Raw genomic sequence first — 16,465 nt, 5'->3', positions numbered from 1 at the left:
GCTGGACGGATCCGTTCGGGGCCGCTTGTGAGAGCCTTCAAACGGAACGCACAAGCGGAGCCCCGAACGCAAGTGTGAAAGTAGCCTTAGCCAGTAAATAGAAAAAAAAAAAAATTGAGAATCCTCAGTTGTTGATACTAGGGATGAGCGAATTGACTTCGGATGCTTCATCTGAAGTTGATTCGCATTAAACTTTGTTGTAATACTGTATGGAGTTCCCGCTCCTAGTGGTACCTTGGAACCGAACCAGAGTTCAGGGTCAAGGTTTTTTACAGTAATAATTAACAAAATTATTACATGAAGTCTCGTGAGACTTCGCAAAGTAATAACTTCGGCTCATCGGAGCCAATGCATTGTAATACTGTATGGAGCTCCCGCTCTGTACAGTATTACAACAAAGTTTTATGCAAATTAGGGCTGAAACGATTCATCGATGTAATCGAGGCAAAAAAATCGCTGACGCTGTGTGTGAAGTCAGGTCCCTCCCAGTGCATGATGGGAATAAGACACGGTCCGTCTTCTGCAGACTCCATGTTAGCGCACTGCCAGTAACATAAAAGGTAAGGATGGGGGAAGGGAGTTTGAAGGGGGCACCTGTGATTTGAACTGGGCTGAGGGCGCTGGAGGACATGGATGATCATGGCAATGGCATGGGGGACATGGTGGATGGCATTGAGGCACTGGGGAAGGGGACATGGCAATGGATGGCACTGGGGGAGTGGGGGACATGGCATGGAGGCAGGGGCTGATCTGATGGCACTGGGGAAGTGGGAGACATGGCAATTGGGCTGGCAATGGATCAGATGGCATGGAGAGGCTGATGACACTGGGGGAGTGGGGGACATGGCATGGAGGGACACTGATCTGATGGCACTGGGGGAGTGGGGGACATGGCATTGAGGGGCTGATCTGATGGCAGTGGGGGACATCACATGGCAATGGATGGCATAGAGGCACTGGGGGAGTGGGGGGACATGGCAATTTATGGCTGGGGAGTCTGGCTCTGATTGCAAGGGAGGGTCTAATGATGGCAGCCTGGGGGTCTGATAATGGTGGCATCGGGGTCTGATTGCAGACTTGCAGCACGGGAGGACTGATTTGAGGGCAAGGCTGACTGACTTGGATGGGGGGGGGTTGTATCTGTGGCTGAGATGTGATAATGAGGGGGGTGTAGTTTGATCTGATGATCTGTGTTCTGAAGAAAAAAAAATTGTTTCTGAAATTCTCAAGATGTTACTCAACTTTTGCTGAGGGGGCAAGACCTAAAGATGTATTACTTTACTTCATCAACTGCGAAATGGAGAAAGAAAGAGAGAGAAAATAGTGAGGACCAGGGGGCGAACAGAAGAGACCGGACAGAGAAAACTGCACAGAGTGTCCAAAGTTTGGGATCATTTCACGCTGAAAAACAACAGACACTCTGTACAATGTGTCTATTGTAAAACCGAACTAGCCTACCATAATAGCACAACATCAATGCGTCAACATCTCCCCAGAAAACACCCAGTTTTCGCATGCAGTTCACCGAGCGGACCGGAACCAAGGTAAGTAAAGCAAACATTTGATATGATCTTAGTGACACAGACACAACACACAGGCTTTGTATTGTAATTTATTTAAACTCTTTTTCAGTAAATCACAGCGATGTATGGACAGCTATGTGTGGACAGGTGCATCACGTTCAACTGAAGCAGCTGAGCTTACAGACAGCATTCTAAACATGATTGTCACAGACATGCGCCCGCTATCCATGGTGGAGGATGAAGGTTTTCAAAGGGCGATTTCCACTTTCAATCCAAGATAAACTCTTCGTTCAAGAACCTACTTCATGAAAATTATGGAGAAAAAGTATGAAAAAAAATCAAAGGCAAGTTGAAGAATACTCTTAAGGAGACTCACAGCATTGTGCTTATCTGGGGTTGACGTGTCACTTTCTTGGGAAGGATTGGGAAATGGAGTCCTACAGCCTAACAACGATGCCCCTTGAAGAAAGACACACAGCTGCAAATATTGCAGAGTGGCTTTAGGATGTTATTGCCGTATTTGGCATTCCAGCAGAGAAAGTCAAAGCTGTTGTCCATGACAATGGTGTTAATATTGTAGCAGCAGTGAAAATTTTAAAAGAAAAACATGGATGGGCATCGGTGCGATGTGCAGGCCACCCCCTGAACTTGGTTCTGCAAAGCAGTGTGGCTTGTGTAAGATGCCTTGTTGAGCATTTTAAGAAGAGCGAGTTGGCATGCACCAAGCTAAAGGAGAAGCAACAGCAGATGGGCACACCACAACACATGCTGGTGCGTAATGTAAGCACGCGCTGGAATAGCACTTATCACATGTTATCAAGACTGCTGGAACAAAGATGGCCAGTGACTGCTGCTCTCTCAGACCCAGAAGTGACTCCAAGAGGAAAACACCACTACCTTGATCTGAAGCCTGAACAGTGGAGCCTGATTGAGGAGCTAAGAGTACTTTCACACTTGCGGCAGAGAGATCAGGCAAGCAGTTCCGTCGCCGGAACTGCCTGCCGGATCAGGCAAAACGTATGCAAACTGATGGCATTAGTAAGACTTTATCAGGATCCTGATCAGTCGAAAAAATGCCTGATCAGTCGAAAAAAATGCATAAAAATGCCGGATCCGTCTTTCCGGTGTCATTTTTTCACCTTTTTTTTCACTCTGCGCATGCGCAGACCGGAAGAACAGATCCGGCATTCCAGTATTCCTATGGGAAAAAAGGCATTCAGGCAAGTCTTCAGCATGCTACGGTTTTATCTTTTGCCTCATCAGTCAAAACGACTGAACTGAAGACATCCTGAACGGATTACTCTCCATTCAGAATTCATGGGGATATGCCTGACCAGTTCTTTTCCGGTATAGAGCCCCTGTGACGGAACTCTATGCCGGAAAAGAAAAAAAAACAAGTGTGAAAGTACCCTAAGCCAGGCCCTTGACCCATTTGAAGGAGCTACGGTGTTTCCGAGTGGCCAGAAGTACGTTACCCTCTCTACACTTCCACAGCTAGTGCAGAACCTAAAGAAGTAGTCAATACAGGGTTTAGCTTTTGAGACTGCATGATTAAGGTCATACCAGGCTCATGTGGTAGAAAAGATCACAACCAGATGGCAAGAACTGTCTATGTTTTAACCTCACTCTTCAAACACTGCCCTAATTGCCCCTGCTCTGGAACCCAGATTTAAGAAACTTAAATTCTTGTCTGCTGATGAATCATTCAAGGTCCAAAGCACAGAACAGACCACGGCACTTGTTGCCAAAAAGGAAATGACACGGCCCAGTGACCATGATGGAGCTTCTTCTAGAAGAAGACAAGAAGATAACCCTGCTGGAGCAAAGCATGCCAAGGATCACGCCACAGCCACATCATTCCTCCAGAACATACTGGGATCATCAAAGTCCAGCTCCAGTGATGGAGGATAAGGAGCAGCAGTTAAGTCAATCTGTGCAGAAGGAGGTCTTGATGTACTTTGGAGAACATCCCATATCCAAGAAAGAGAATCCGCTGTCATGGTGGAAAACAAATGAAACACGCTATCCAGTACTAGCAAAGCTGGCAAAGTCCTTTCTGTGTATTACAGCAACTTCCACGTCATCAGAGCGTCTGTTTTGTGCAGCAGGAAACATAGCATCAAAGCGCAGGGCCAGCCTCAGTTCTGGGCATGTGGATATGCTCACTTTTTTTCATTGCAACCGCCAAATGATCCTTTAGGCCACGAATCAGGAACCTTTGGCACTCCAGCTGCTGTGAAACTACCACTCCCTGCATGCAAACATGCTCTGTTCTTCTAAGCTGGTTCATGCAAGCTTACATGCACTTTACCATATGTACCTTATTCAGGAGATAGCTTTATCCAAACTGGTGTAAAGGTCAGATGGATTAGCAACCAATCAGATTCCACCTTTCATTTTTCAGAGCTCCTTTGGAAAATGAAAGGTGGAATCTGATTGGTTGCTATGGGCAACTAAGCCAGTTTCCCTTTATACTATTTTTGATAAATCGCCCCCATATTTTTTGCCTTCTAAAAATGCCAGAAAGCCTTAGAGGAAAACAGTACAGATCATGTGTGCAAGACAGTCAGAACTAAAGTTGGCTGAAAGTCTTCAGAATTGAATAACATAAAAGGGTAAGGCAATGTTTATGTCTTACTACTTGTTTACTTCATTTTTTTTATTTGAATTTTGCTTTTAAAAGCGATTTGATCATCTTATTTAGGTTTCTTTGACAGCTTAGGCCAGGTTCACATTGCAGTGTGAAGACTGGGACTCTGATCATCTGGCGACTGGCCGGAGTCTGGCCAAAAAATGCTGTCACTGTGCAGTATTTTTTTTTCCGGATCCCCATTACAGTCAATGGGCATCCAGCTATGACAGATGGAGCCGGTGTACTCCGGAACAGACTGACGGAGTTCACAACATAACTTTACTATTGACTATAATGTGGTCCAAGGCCATCAGGCCATTATCTGCAATACATGCTGGGTATCGTCCAAAGCGCGTTTTGTTTTTTTTTTCCTGCCAAAACCCAGCTTGAATGCTGTAACAAGGCCGGACCCCATTAAAGTCAATCGCTGCAGCAGCCGGCAGTATCCAGATATACCCAATACGGTACATTCCGGCTGGCTGTTCTTCTGACAGAATGTATATTGCAGCTGTGAAAGAAGCCTTACGTGTGTGCAATTATATGCTATACCACCGTGAGAAATAAAAATATTGTTTTTATAAAGCAATACGTTATTTTATGAAGGTTTTTCTTATTAGAGTACTCGATTTATTGTAAAAATAGCAAAAATATATAAATCAGCGGCTCACCCTATGTACTGAATGGACAGGGTGCTCACCTCTCGGTCCACCCAGACCGCACGAAAGGTAAAAAGTATATAGTAAGAAAATGAGGGGCACTCTGTATAAGGGAACAGGAGACAATAATTAGTAGTACAAATTTAATATCGCATCAGATCATCATACATAAAACCATACAATAAAATATAATAAAAGATAATATCACAATGAAGGCAGGATCCTGAACAACTGATAATATTTCAAGGGTCCATGAGACACTAACAACCTTGTAATCAGTCTCAACAGGTAAGAATGGCCTGAATGCCGTTCCCAGGATGTGTACTTCCAATGTATCAAAAGGAGGTGCAAAATCTCAACACTGTCCGATTTGCAACATCCAGAGTCAAGCGATACTTCTGTCAAGTCCTGAACAGAGTTGCTCTTCAGATATAATTACACAGTAGCAGCCGAGATATCTTACCCTCTGTATCCACTCCGCTCACATGGAGACTCGAGGTAGCGGCCAAGTGTAGCTGACGCGGCGTCCCACGTGGTGTAGAGTCTGACGTGACGTCTCACGTGACTCACCAGCTAGAGTTATAGTAGCGTATTCCTTAGCGCTCACCACCTCTGTGCCGGACTGGCTATGCAGGTCTCCCCGACCGACGTGATCACTTTGCGGTCACTCGTAGTACTTGGGGGGAAAAAAGGCTCACTGTCTCAACTTGCCCATTGGCTCACTGTCTCAACTTGGGCAAGTTGAGACAGTGAGCCTTTTTTCCCCCAAGTACTACGAGTGACCGCAAAGTGATCACGTCGGTCGGGGAGACCTGCATAGCCAGTCCGGCACAGAGGTGGTGAGCGCTAAGGAATACGCTACTATAACTCTAGCTGGTGAGTCACGTGAGACGTCACGTCAGACTCTACACCACGTGGGACGCCGCGTCAGCTACACTTGGCCGCTACCTCGAGTCTCCATGTGAGCGGAGTGGATACAGAGGGTAAGATATCTCGGCTGCTACTGTGTAATTATATCTGAAGAGCAACTCTGTTCAGGACTTGACAGAAGTATCGCTTGACTCTGGATGTTGCACATCGGACAGTGTGGAGATTTTGCACCTCCTTTTGATACATTGGAAGTACACATCCTGGGAACGGCATTCAGGCCATTCTTACCTGTTGAGACTGATTACAAGGTTGTTAGTGTCTCATGGACCCTTGAAATATTATCAGTTGTTCAGGATCCTGCCTTCATTGTGATATTATCTTTTATTATATTGTTTTATGTATGATGATCTGATGCGATATTAAATTTGTACTACTAATTATTGTCTCCTGTTCCCTTATATGGAGTGCCCCTCATTTTCTTACTATATACTTATTGTAAAAATAATCGGCAGAATACTCGATTACTAAAATAATCGTTTGCTGCAGCCCTGAAGCATCCGAAGTCGATTCATTCATCCCTAGTTGATACCTTATAATGGGTAACTGAAAAAAAGGTACTTTCACACTAGCGTCTTTCTTTTCCGGCATAGAGTTCTGTCCTAGGGGCTCAATACCGGAAAAAAAAGCTTCAGTTTTATCCTAATGCATTCTGAATGGAGAGCAATCAGTCCAGTCCCTTTTACATTTTTTGGCCGGAGAAAATACCGCAGCATGCTGCAGTCTTCTCTCCGGCCAAAAATCCTGAACACTTGCCGGAATGCCGGATCCGGCATTAATTTCCGTTGAAATGTATTAGTGCCGGATCCGGCATTAAAATTGCCGCATTGACGGACCCGTCTGACAAATGCATCCGTTTGCGTCCAGATTGACGGAACTGCCTGCCGGAATCCTCTGCTGTAAGTGTGAAAGTACCCCAAGGAGCCTTGAAAACCTGCAATTGTGCCTTTGCTTTTTGCTTAGATGAAGGCACTTAAAATGGTATCAACCACTGAGGAATCTCAATGATTTACTTTCACCTCGGTCTACGAGACTCCGTGCACTCACCTTCAGCTCAGGTCCAGCCTCCTGCTCTTCTGTGGTGTATGGGGCTTTCCAGAGCTGAACCCGATCCTCTCTTAGGCAATGTGTCAGCTGGGAAACCAAGAATTTTTTTTCCGCCATCCTACACAAGGAAAGAAGGAACAATGCATCAGAGGTTTCTGTACAGAAACACAAGCTTTTCACATTTTTGAGGGAAGCAGAATCATACAGCGAAATGCAGGATGGTCTTCACTCCCACCTTTCACAATAGCTGGACGTGATATCTAGCGCTGTCAATCAAAAGGGAGCGTAGGAAGTAGCTGTAGCAGTGCTCGAAGTGCTACATCCCACCCCTTGGTGCTCCAACTGCTAATTTACATACCGCTACAAGACCTCATAACCCAACAAGGGAATAACGTACTGAGGAAAGCAATGGATCGTTTTAATCAGCATCAGCAAGATGCCTGGTTTAATAGGGTTGATGATGCTGACAGAGGCTCTGCAGGTTCTGTAAGATACGAGATGGGGCCTCCATGGCTTGCTTTACAGCTTGATCCGGAGCAATTGTAAGCTGAGTCACACCTGAGTCAACTCTTTGAACAATTTTCACAAAGTGGCAGGGCGCGTTATCCTGCTGAAAGAGGTCACTGTCATTAGGGAAAACCACCGCCATGAATTGCCACATCCGGTTTTCTGGTCTGCGCATGCGCAGTTCTTTCTAGCTTTAAAAAAATTAAATACCGAATCCGTTATTACGGATAATACCGGAAAGACGCATCCAGTATTTCAATAGATAAGTCTAACAAATCCGTATTTGGATCCAGAAAAAAAGATATCCGTTTGCATATAGATTTTCGGATCAGGCAGGCAGTTCCGGTGTTCTGTCAGAAAACCTTAACTCACCAGATTCTCTTACCCCACTTGACTTCCAGGGGTGTGCGCCTTCGCGCAAGCGCAATACCACGGCATGGGTATGTTAAAATTACAGTGAGCGTTGACTCATGGACACCGTACGTGCGCCCAACCGCGCGTGCGCTCTCAGGGGTAAGGAGATCTGACAGTCTTTTGGTCTTGTTAAATCTCCTTACCCTCACTACACAGCGCGCTTCAGATTCAATCCACGCGTGCGCAGTGTGAACGTAAGGAGATTTAACAAGACAAAAGACCGTCAGATCTCCTCAAGCCTGAGAGCACACGTGTAATTTTACCTTACCCATGCCCTGGTACTCTGCTTGCACGGAGGAGCCGTTCCGTGGTACTGCGCTTGCGCGGAGGCGCGCACACCCCCGGAAGTCACGTGCGGTAAAGGAATCTGACGAGTTAAGGATTTCTGACAGAACACCGGAACTGCCTGCCGGATTCTAACAACGCTAGTGTGAAAGGACCCTAAGAAAAAGGACCTAACTGACTTTATTTAAGGGACACTTCATTCATACCACAGAAGTGGATGTCCCCTTTAAATGTTCCATGCATTACAGTGTAATTATTATAACTCTCCCAGAAACCACTACAACCTGCTGAGTCACCACACAGAAATAATCAGTCATCGTTTGCTTTCTATTCTCACACACACACAATCTGCGGCACCGCATCCAGCTGCTCACCTCCCGGCCCGTCTGCTCCTGTCACACTGTATAATATTGTGTACACAGAAGAAAACACGTCAGCTTCAAATGTCCGCCCACTTCACCCGCCGCACCAATCACTGCGCAGCTCTAATGAAGGCTACATGATAGAAGGATAGTGATTGGTTACAATACAGGCACTTAGTAACGTTGAAGTTAGGTTGTGGTTAGCTCTTTATGTGTGCGTAGGGGAGAAAGTTTGCCTGCACGTCACTGCTGTCCTTGTGCGGAGAAAGAGAACGCGCAAGAGGCGGCTCAGAAGGAGATGTACCAGCATTCTGTGACAGCAGGGGGCGCCATAGACATTGAAGTCTGCGCAGCAGAGACGCCTCACACTTCAACGTGAAAAGGCTGGGAAGACACATAACCTTCACTTATATGGCGCCATCATATTCTGTAGAGCTCCATACTGGGGAGTAATGTGTACACCAATAAGCCATAACAATAAAACCACTGAGGGGTGAATGAGTAATGTTGCTTATCTGGTCATGATGGCTGCTGACAAGTGAACAGTCCCTTATTGAAGTTGATGTGTTGGAATCAGGGAAAGGGGCATCTCGGTAAGGGCCGCATTGTGACGGTTAGACAACTGGGTCAGAGCATCTCCAAAATGGCTGGTCTTGTGTGGTGTTCCAAGGAAGGACAACCTGCAACACAATCATGGACGCCCAAGACTCATTGCTCCATGGGCAGATTTGGCATTTCTGGGGCCCCAAGAAAGGTTGTGTCGGGGGCTGTGACTGAAATACCTTTACCAGGTGGAGCATTTGCACTAGCACTGGGTATGTTGCTATTACCGCATTACTCCCTTTTAGCAGGTGGAGTATTTGCACCAACTCTGGATACTATGGCTAGTACCTCATTACCCCCTTTAACAGGTGGAGTATTCGCGCAAGTATTGAATATGGTGGCCCCTGTTGCATTAACCCCGTTTGCTCTAGCACTGGATTGTGTGGCTATTACTGCATTCCTCCCTTCAACGGGTGGAGTATTGGCACCAGCACTGGACCCTAAGGCCATTGCCACATCACCCACTTCAAAAGGTGGAGTATATGCTATAGTACTGCATACTGTAGCAACAACCCATGGGCGGACAGGCAATATACTGTACAGGGAAATTTCCCAGGGGGCCACCCGAACCCTCCTCTTGGCCACTCTCCAAGTACATAATGATCTGATGCTCTCAGCATTAATAGGACCATCTGGTACTTTTGCACCTGGCAGGTGCCCTCCTGAATACAACTGTGTCACTGCCCTCAGTATGGAGATAGGGTATCATTTTATGCTGCACTCTGGTGTTTGGTTCTGCTGGGGCGGAATGTTGTGCTACACTACGGTGTTGCTGACCCTGCCTACCTGTGTTGTTCCTACCTTCTTGTGGCTTGTATTGGCCATACCTACTTGAGTTGCCCCCCCCCCCCCCTTATGTCAATTTGGGCACCTAAAACTTGGGGCCACTTTTAGGTTGTTTTTTTTTCCAGGGCCATGTTAAGTTCGCAATCCGCCCCTGCTACTACCTTATAATCCCCAGGCAGAGTCTTTGAGACGACTCTGAATGCCGTAGCTTCGCCTTATCGGGCGAAGTACTTCCACTGCTGCATTGCCTCCTGTCAGACGGAGTATTTGCACGAGCACTGTAGACTGTGGCCACTACTGTTTTACTCCGTCACAGATGTGGTACTTGAGTTAACACTGGATGCTGAAACTGGGGCCCCAACCGTGTTTCTTCTTTCCACTTACACTGAGTCCCATTGCCAGTACTGCAGAACCTCCCTCTCCAGGGGGCGTATTAGTACTGTCAGTGCCTGCTGTAGCTACTAACGCTTTGCACCTTCAATAGGTGGAATATTTGCTCTGGCATTGGATGTGTCACGACTATGCTGATGTCTTCGCATGCACTTGCCAGCGGTCAGTTGGTTGTTCACCGTAGCTGAGGGCTGTAAGTTGCTAGCCTCACGTGTGGTTGCCGCTGGCAACATGGTGTTGTTGGCACTGTAGCAGCCTGAGCCTGTTGCTGGGCTGCTCACTGTCTATGCATGCGGTTGCCTATGGCAACTTGTGTTATATGTGTGCACTTTACCTGTTTGTTGTGCACGGGGTTTATTTGTGTGTGCACTTCCCCTTTAACTGGCTTCACTACCCTGTCTGGTCTTGGAAGGGTTGAATCCCTTTCAAGTGTGTGTCTGTGTCGGTGTGGCTACTTGGCCTACTTAGCCTCTGATGAGACCTGAAGCTGAGGGGTACTTCAGCCTTGTTGTAAGCTGGAGTCATCCTCCTGGTCTTATACCATCTGCCAGTGAGGGCCACCCTTGTGGTCAGAAAACAAAAGTTATGTGTGTTGTTTATTTTATGTTCTTGTGATGTCTTATCTCACTGCAGCTATGCATCTGGGTTCCTGTGTGTTTGTGTGTGTGCTGTGTCCTTTTATGTTTGGTATGGACATTCAGCATGTGAGCACGGGATCCAGTCAGTGTGTCTGTGGCAGGTAGGTGTGGAAGTGGTTTCACTCACCTGCCATATCCATAGGCTGTTTATGTTTCCCCTTTCTTGCAGTTTGGCCAGTTTAGACTCCTGTTCCCCCGTGTCTAGGAGGAACAGGTTGTCTTACTTAGCTCCTAGCTCAGGGATCTGCTGAGGGCTAGTAGAGACCCGAGGTTCCTGAGTATGAGCCCTCCTACCATCTGGGTTGGCTCATACAGCTAGGAGTCAGGGTCAGAGTTAGGGACGCTGTAGGAGCTGACCTGCTCCCTAATTCTGTTGTCCTGGCCAAGCAGCTTCCAAATACGTGTAACATCGCACGGCTGAGGGTTTCCCCCATCCTCAGCCGTGACAGGATGTTGTTCCTAGGTGCACTTCCAATTCATACAGCAGGTGGAGCAATGACCCTTCAACAGATGCCGTCTCTGTGCTGGCACTTGTACATTTAGTTTTATTATGTCTGATGGCTCTGGTCTCCCGCATTTCTTCTCTCCACAGACTAAGTATTCGTGATAGCACTGGATGCACGCTAGTACTGAGGCTGGAGCTGGTAAATCCTTCCCTGTGTCTACAGCGCTTACCGACTGCATTATTCCCTTGACAGATGGGTTATTGGTGCTATCACTGCATACCATGACTGCTCCAGCATTATACCATACAGAAGATTGAGTAATGCTGTTTTTCATCATCCTCTGGCTCTAGATGACAAGCCTATGAAGTTCAGATGATGTGGGTCTTCCATCTTACTCCCTCTCCAGGTGGAGTTGTGGTGTTCTCTCTCATGCTGACAGCCTTTTACATTTCCCACTTCAACATGGGGACTGGTGGCTCTCTTTGCTATCAGTTATCGTTGTGACTTCTCCGGAATTTCCCCCATTTTGTTTTCTGAACTTCTGGCATTTGCTGGCACCATGCCATTATCCCCATTCTTTCCCGGCAAGTTGTTTTCATCCTCCCTCCCGAACCAAGTTCTTTTCTTGAGAGAGTGCTGATATTCTCCTGAGCAGACAATCCAGGACTATCTCCATTGTCATCTGCCCAGTTGAAATCTTCAAACTTTACAAAGTTTTTTTTCTGTGTTGCCATATCCTTTCCTGGTGTTTTTATGTCTGGGTGCTGGGGTCAAATTTCATCAGAGGTCTTCACTTCAGTTGTTTTTGTAGTCACCCAGCTGGAGTGGTACTTCTCTTTCAGCTGACTCCACCGTCCATAAACTCAGTTTTTCCCGATTCCCAGACATAATTTTTAGTGGGCCTACTCCCGGTCTGTATTCTGTAGACGGTGTCTCTTTTATTTCCTTCCGCAGTGCTCCTTCACAGACTGTGTTTTGCCAGTCTTCACAGATGTTTTCCTTTATTCTTTCTTTTTCTGGGTTGTCACTGACTCTTCTGTAGTGATTCTATTGTGGTTGTCCACATTTCTCGGTTTCCTTCTGAGAATTCCGCTATGTCTCCTCTCTCCTATGCCTTCTGTAGTCACTCCGGGTTGCTTCTGACAGCAACTCATCTTCAGTTTTTTTTTTCCTTTTAGGCAAATTCTGCTTCTCTTTGGCTCAGTAGAACAGGGCTCATCTTTCCTTTGTCTGGACTGAGCCACTCCAGAGTCTACGTTCTCCTTAGCTGGCCTTCCTTCCACATTCTTTTTCTGTCCTACAAGCAGATCCTTTTCATGCATTTCATTGCGGGTTTCTACAACCAGCCTTACAGTTTTATTTTGATCTATTTTTCTCTTCCCATGGTATTGCTTTTGAACGTCCTATGGTCGTCTTTGTCCCCCAATCATGCAAGTCAGAAAATAAGATTTTTTTTGTGCTTACATGTAAAACCTTTACTCGCTGAGTTCATTGGGGGACACAGCTCCCACCCGGTACATTGATTTTTTTTCTTGATGGGTCCCACCTGTTTCTTGGTTCTGGCCCATCTCCACTTCTCTTTCTTACTATTGGTTTTCTGTTGGAGCTAACACTTTTCAGCTTAGTGTCACCTCCTAGTGGCAATAGCTATACCTATGGTCTTCTGTGCCCCCCCCCCCCTCCCATGAACTAAACGAGAAAAGTTTTTTACAGGTAAGCACAAATAATTCTATTTTAAACAATATGCAGTCCATGGGAGATATTTTTTATACGACTGGTATACCCCTTTAAAATGGGCTGAACTATTGAAAAATCTACTAAGGAACATAACAAGGGTTACAATTGTTCTATATTTACTGCTTATGGAGTGTGTGTCCTATGACAACCTCATATTACTGACTTTCCCTCCAACCTGATGTCACAGGTTAAGGGGAAGGGAAAACACCAAATACACACCACAACGAATAGACAACAATCTGGCCTCAAAAGCTAAGGAAGAGGGATGGTGACCTCCTAGTAATCATTAAGCCTTTCCCTAACTCCTGCCAGTATGAGCAGATCCTGATGCTGGAAATACTCATACACCGGATACCTAAAGCCCTGCTAAAACTGACGAGCCCTAGGATAGGTAGCAGGGGATGAGACAGCTGGTTACTTCCAGAATGAAGGAACCTGCATCTCCCTGAGGCCTAGAAATAACACACACCAGATAATAAGAAACAGCGAAGGCGACAAGTACTTAGCTTAGAGGTGTATGGAGAAGCAGGAGATCTAAGACAAACCAGCACTAGCAACTCGAAGCAGAAACTATCAACCACATGGTCAGCAGTGTGAGCCGGATCTAAATAGAGCCTCATCACTGATAACGAGCGGAACCCGAGGAGTGGTGAGATCCTGCCAAACAACGACATACATAGAGGAAAACAGAGAGACCTGTCAGATAGCCTCACGTGCAGCAAGTCTATCCGATCTTCTCACCTCTCTCACAGGAGGGACCGTGACACCTGCTACTGCAGAGGAGGTTGCCTGGACACTAAGGCCTCTTTCACACAAGCAATTTTTCTGTCTGGATGCAATACAGGTAGTGAACACATAGCATCTGACTGAATCCTGACCCAATTATTTCAGTGGCTCTGTGCACATGAGCGGCATTTTTCACGCATCATCTCTGTGTTAAAAAAAAATCGCAGCATGTTCTATATTGTGCATTTTTCACGCAGCCCTGGCTCCATAGAAGTATGAATGGGACTTGCTTGAAAAAAAGAAGGCAATGCGTTTTCTTTTACTAATGGTTGCTATCAGATGTAAAAGAATATTCATTTTTTCTTAACGCACGTGAATAACGCATACAATCCGGACGGAGAAAACACACACACTAAGCGCAGATGCAGAAAAACCTGAATGAACTTGACTTTAAAACAATCAGTTTTTATTATTTAGGGCGGATATGAGAGACGCTCGCTGCTGATTCATAAAATACTTTTATGTGGTTCACATAGACCGAGCTTCCTGGCAGCCTCTGATCTCAGATGATTCTTCTTTTGAGGAAAAGGATGGTAGATCAGTCTCTTAGTAGAAGTTGGCTTAGACAATGGTAACTGACATGATGCTGGGATTGGGTTCTTACATGAAGATTTCCTGTGAAAATTTCAAACAGGTTTGTGATCATTAGTAATTTATCTTATTACCATATAACCTCTTAACCATTAACCCCTTATAATCCCTTTTAAGTTCCTATTACCATATCCTCAGCAGCAAGTCACACAATAACGGATTTTGTGTTTTTTTCTAAATAGGTAAAAATTTAAACTGATAACCCCTAGATATGAGTGTTAGCCCAGCGGCCTGTGCTGGCGCCGCTGCCCTTATCAGCAGGCACGGGCGTTGGGCTCCCTCTTTTCTCTCCTGCCGCCCAGCTGACAAACACGGGCAGCAACTAACTTAACTCTGTTACATATGTTCCATGCCAGAGTTTCCTTCCTGCTGGAGACTTGCATTAGTGTTGAAGCTTGCATGGGTGTGTCTCTCTTCACCTAAGAGGCAACACATACACACCCTCTGTCTCAGCAGCCTATGGCCGGATTGCAGCAGGTATTTAAAGGCACTTCCTACTACAGCAACCTCAGTGTCTAGCCTGTCTAGTGCCTGTGCACCGAATCCTGCTGTTGTACTCCTGGACTTTGCTTTCTGTCGCCTGCCTCTGACCTTGAACTTTGTTTATGGACTTTGCCTGTTTGCCGCCTGCCCCTGACCTCGGATCTTGTTTGCTGTTTTTGCTTGATTGCCGCCTGTCCTGACCCGTACCTCCAGGCCTCGTACGTCCCCTTGGTGCTTGCACCGAGCACTCTGACCCCCTGGTCAGCTGCCACTGACTTGGGGACTACTCTGGAGTGGCACCTGGCAGCTACCCTACAGCCCAAGCCTATCCCAACCATCAGGGGCTTTAGTGAATACCACGTAGCTGCTTAGTTACGCCCCTCGGGAGTATACCCAGTAAGTGGCGCAGTGGGTCCACACCCGCTTGCATAACAATGAGCAGTGTATAATGTGATGGAAAAATGAATCAAGACTGCAAAGTAGGCAATATGGACTACATCATGATCTACATACATGATGAATGCTATTTGATTAAGTGAGGCAACCCCTTTAAGTTACAATTACTGGGTTTTCTGATTATTTATCATCCACAGGATAGGGATAACTATTAGATCAGTAGGGGTCCAACCACTGGTATGCCAACCAATCACGAGAATGGGGGCCTGTACCCTACAAGGTCCCGTAAAATACATTGAGTGGTAGGTGGAGCATTCGCACTGCCACGCCACTTCATTCATCTGTATGGGACTAATGAATATATCTAGTGGCGTCGCTAGAGGGGGGCGAGGGGGGGCAATTGCCCCCCCTATGTTGTTCCTTGCCCCCCCGGGTGCCCCCCCGCTGATTCCCCTGAGTGAATACTAATGAGCGCTTCCATTATGGAAGCGCTCATTAGTACCGAAGAACCAGGAAGTGGTGAACGCTCTGTACTCACCACTTCCTGGTCCTCGGCTGTCGGCTGTGCAGGGCTGCGCACAGCGTGAGGTCGCTCTGTGACCTCACGCTGTGCGCGCCAGTTTAGAGCACAGTCGACTGAGGAGGGAGAAAATGGCAGGCGGCGTCCGTCCAGGAGCAGGAGAGGTAAGTGTTTTTTTATTTTATTTTATAAAAAATGTGGCTGCTGGGGGCATTATGGGGGCTAATAGGAGGCATATGGGGCTAATAGGAGGCATATGGGGGCATTTAGACGCATATGGGGCTAATTGGAGGCATATTTGGGGGCTAATTGGAAGCATATTTGGGGGCTAATTGGAGGCATATGGGGGCATTTGGAGGCATATTTGGGGGCTAATTGGAGGCATATTTGGGGGCTAATAGGAGGCATATTTGGGGGCTAAAAGGAGGCATATGGGGCTAATAGGAGGCATATGGGGGCTAATAGGAGGCATATGGGGGCTAATTGGAGGCATATGGGGGCTAATTGGAGGCATATGGGGTCTATGGGGCTAATTGGAGGCATATGGGGGCTAATTGGAGGCATATAGGGGCTAATTGGAGGCATATAGGGGCTAATTGGGGGCTAATAGGAGGCATATGGGGGCTAATTGGAGGCATATGGGGGCTAATTGGAGGCATATGGGGTCTATGGGGCTAATTGGAGGCATATGGGGGTTAATTGGAGGCATATGGGGGCTAATATGAGGCATATGGGG

General features: G+C 46.6%; 1 protein-coding gene across 3 annotated transcripts in view; it reads right to left on the bottom strand.

The window, feature by feature from the left end:
• Positions 1-8,440, bottom strand: part of NUB1 (negative regulator of ubiquitin like proteins 1) — a 98,758-nt gene extending 90,318 nt beyond the window's left edge. Inside the window, exons 1-2 of one of the 3 annotated variants that reach the window (XM_044294458.1) lie at positions 8,366-8,440; positions 6,786-6,903 (exon numbers count right to left, since the gene is read on the bottom strand). In XM_044294458.1, coding sequence (XP_044150393.1) covers positions 6,786-6,902 — 117 coding nt within the window. In that variant the 5' untranslated portion in view covers position 6,903; positions 8,366-8,440. The other 2 variants (XM_044294459.1, XM_044294457.1) reach the window with 2 other exon arrangements.
• Between the last annotated feature and the right edge of the window lie 8,025 nt (positions 8,441-16,465).

Source organism: Bufo gargarizans, chromosome 5 (assembly GCF_014858855.1).
Source record: "Bufo gargarizans isolate SCDJY-AF-19 chromosome 5, ASM1485885v1, whole genome shotgun sequence".
Lineage (NCBI taxonomy): Eukaryota > Metazoa > Chordata > Amphibia > Anura > Bufonidae > Bufo > Bufo gargarizans.
This window is presented reverse-complemented; position numbering and strand designations above follow the sequence as displayed.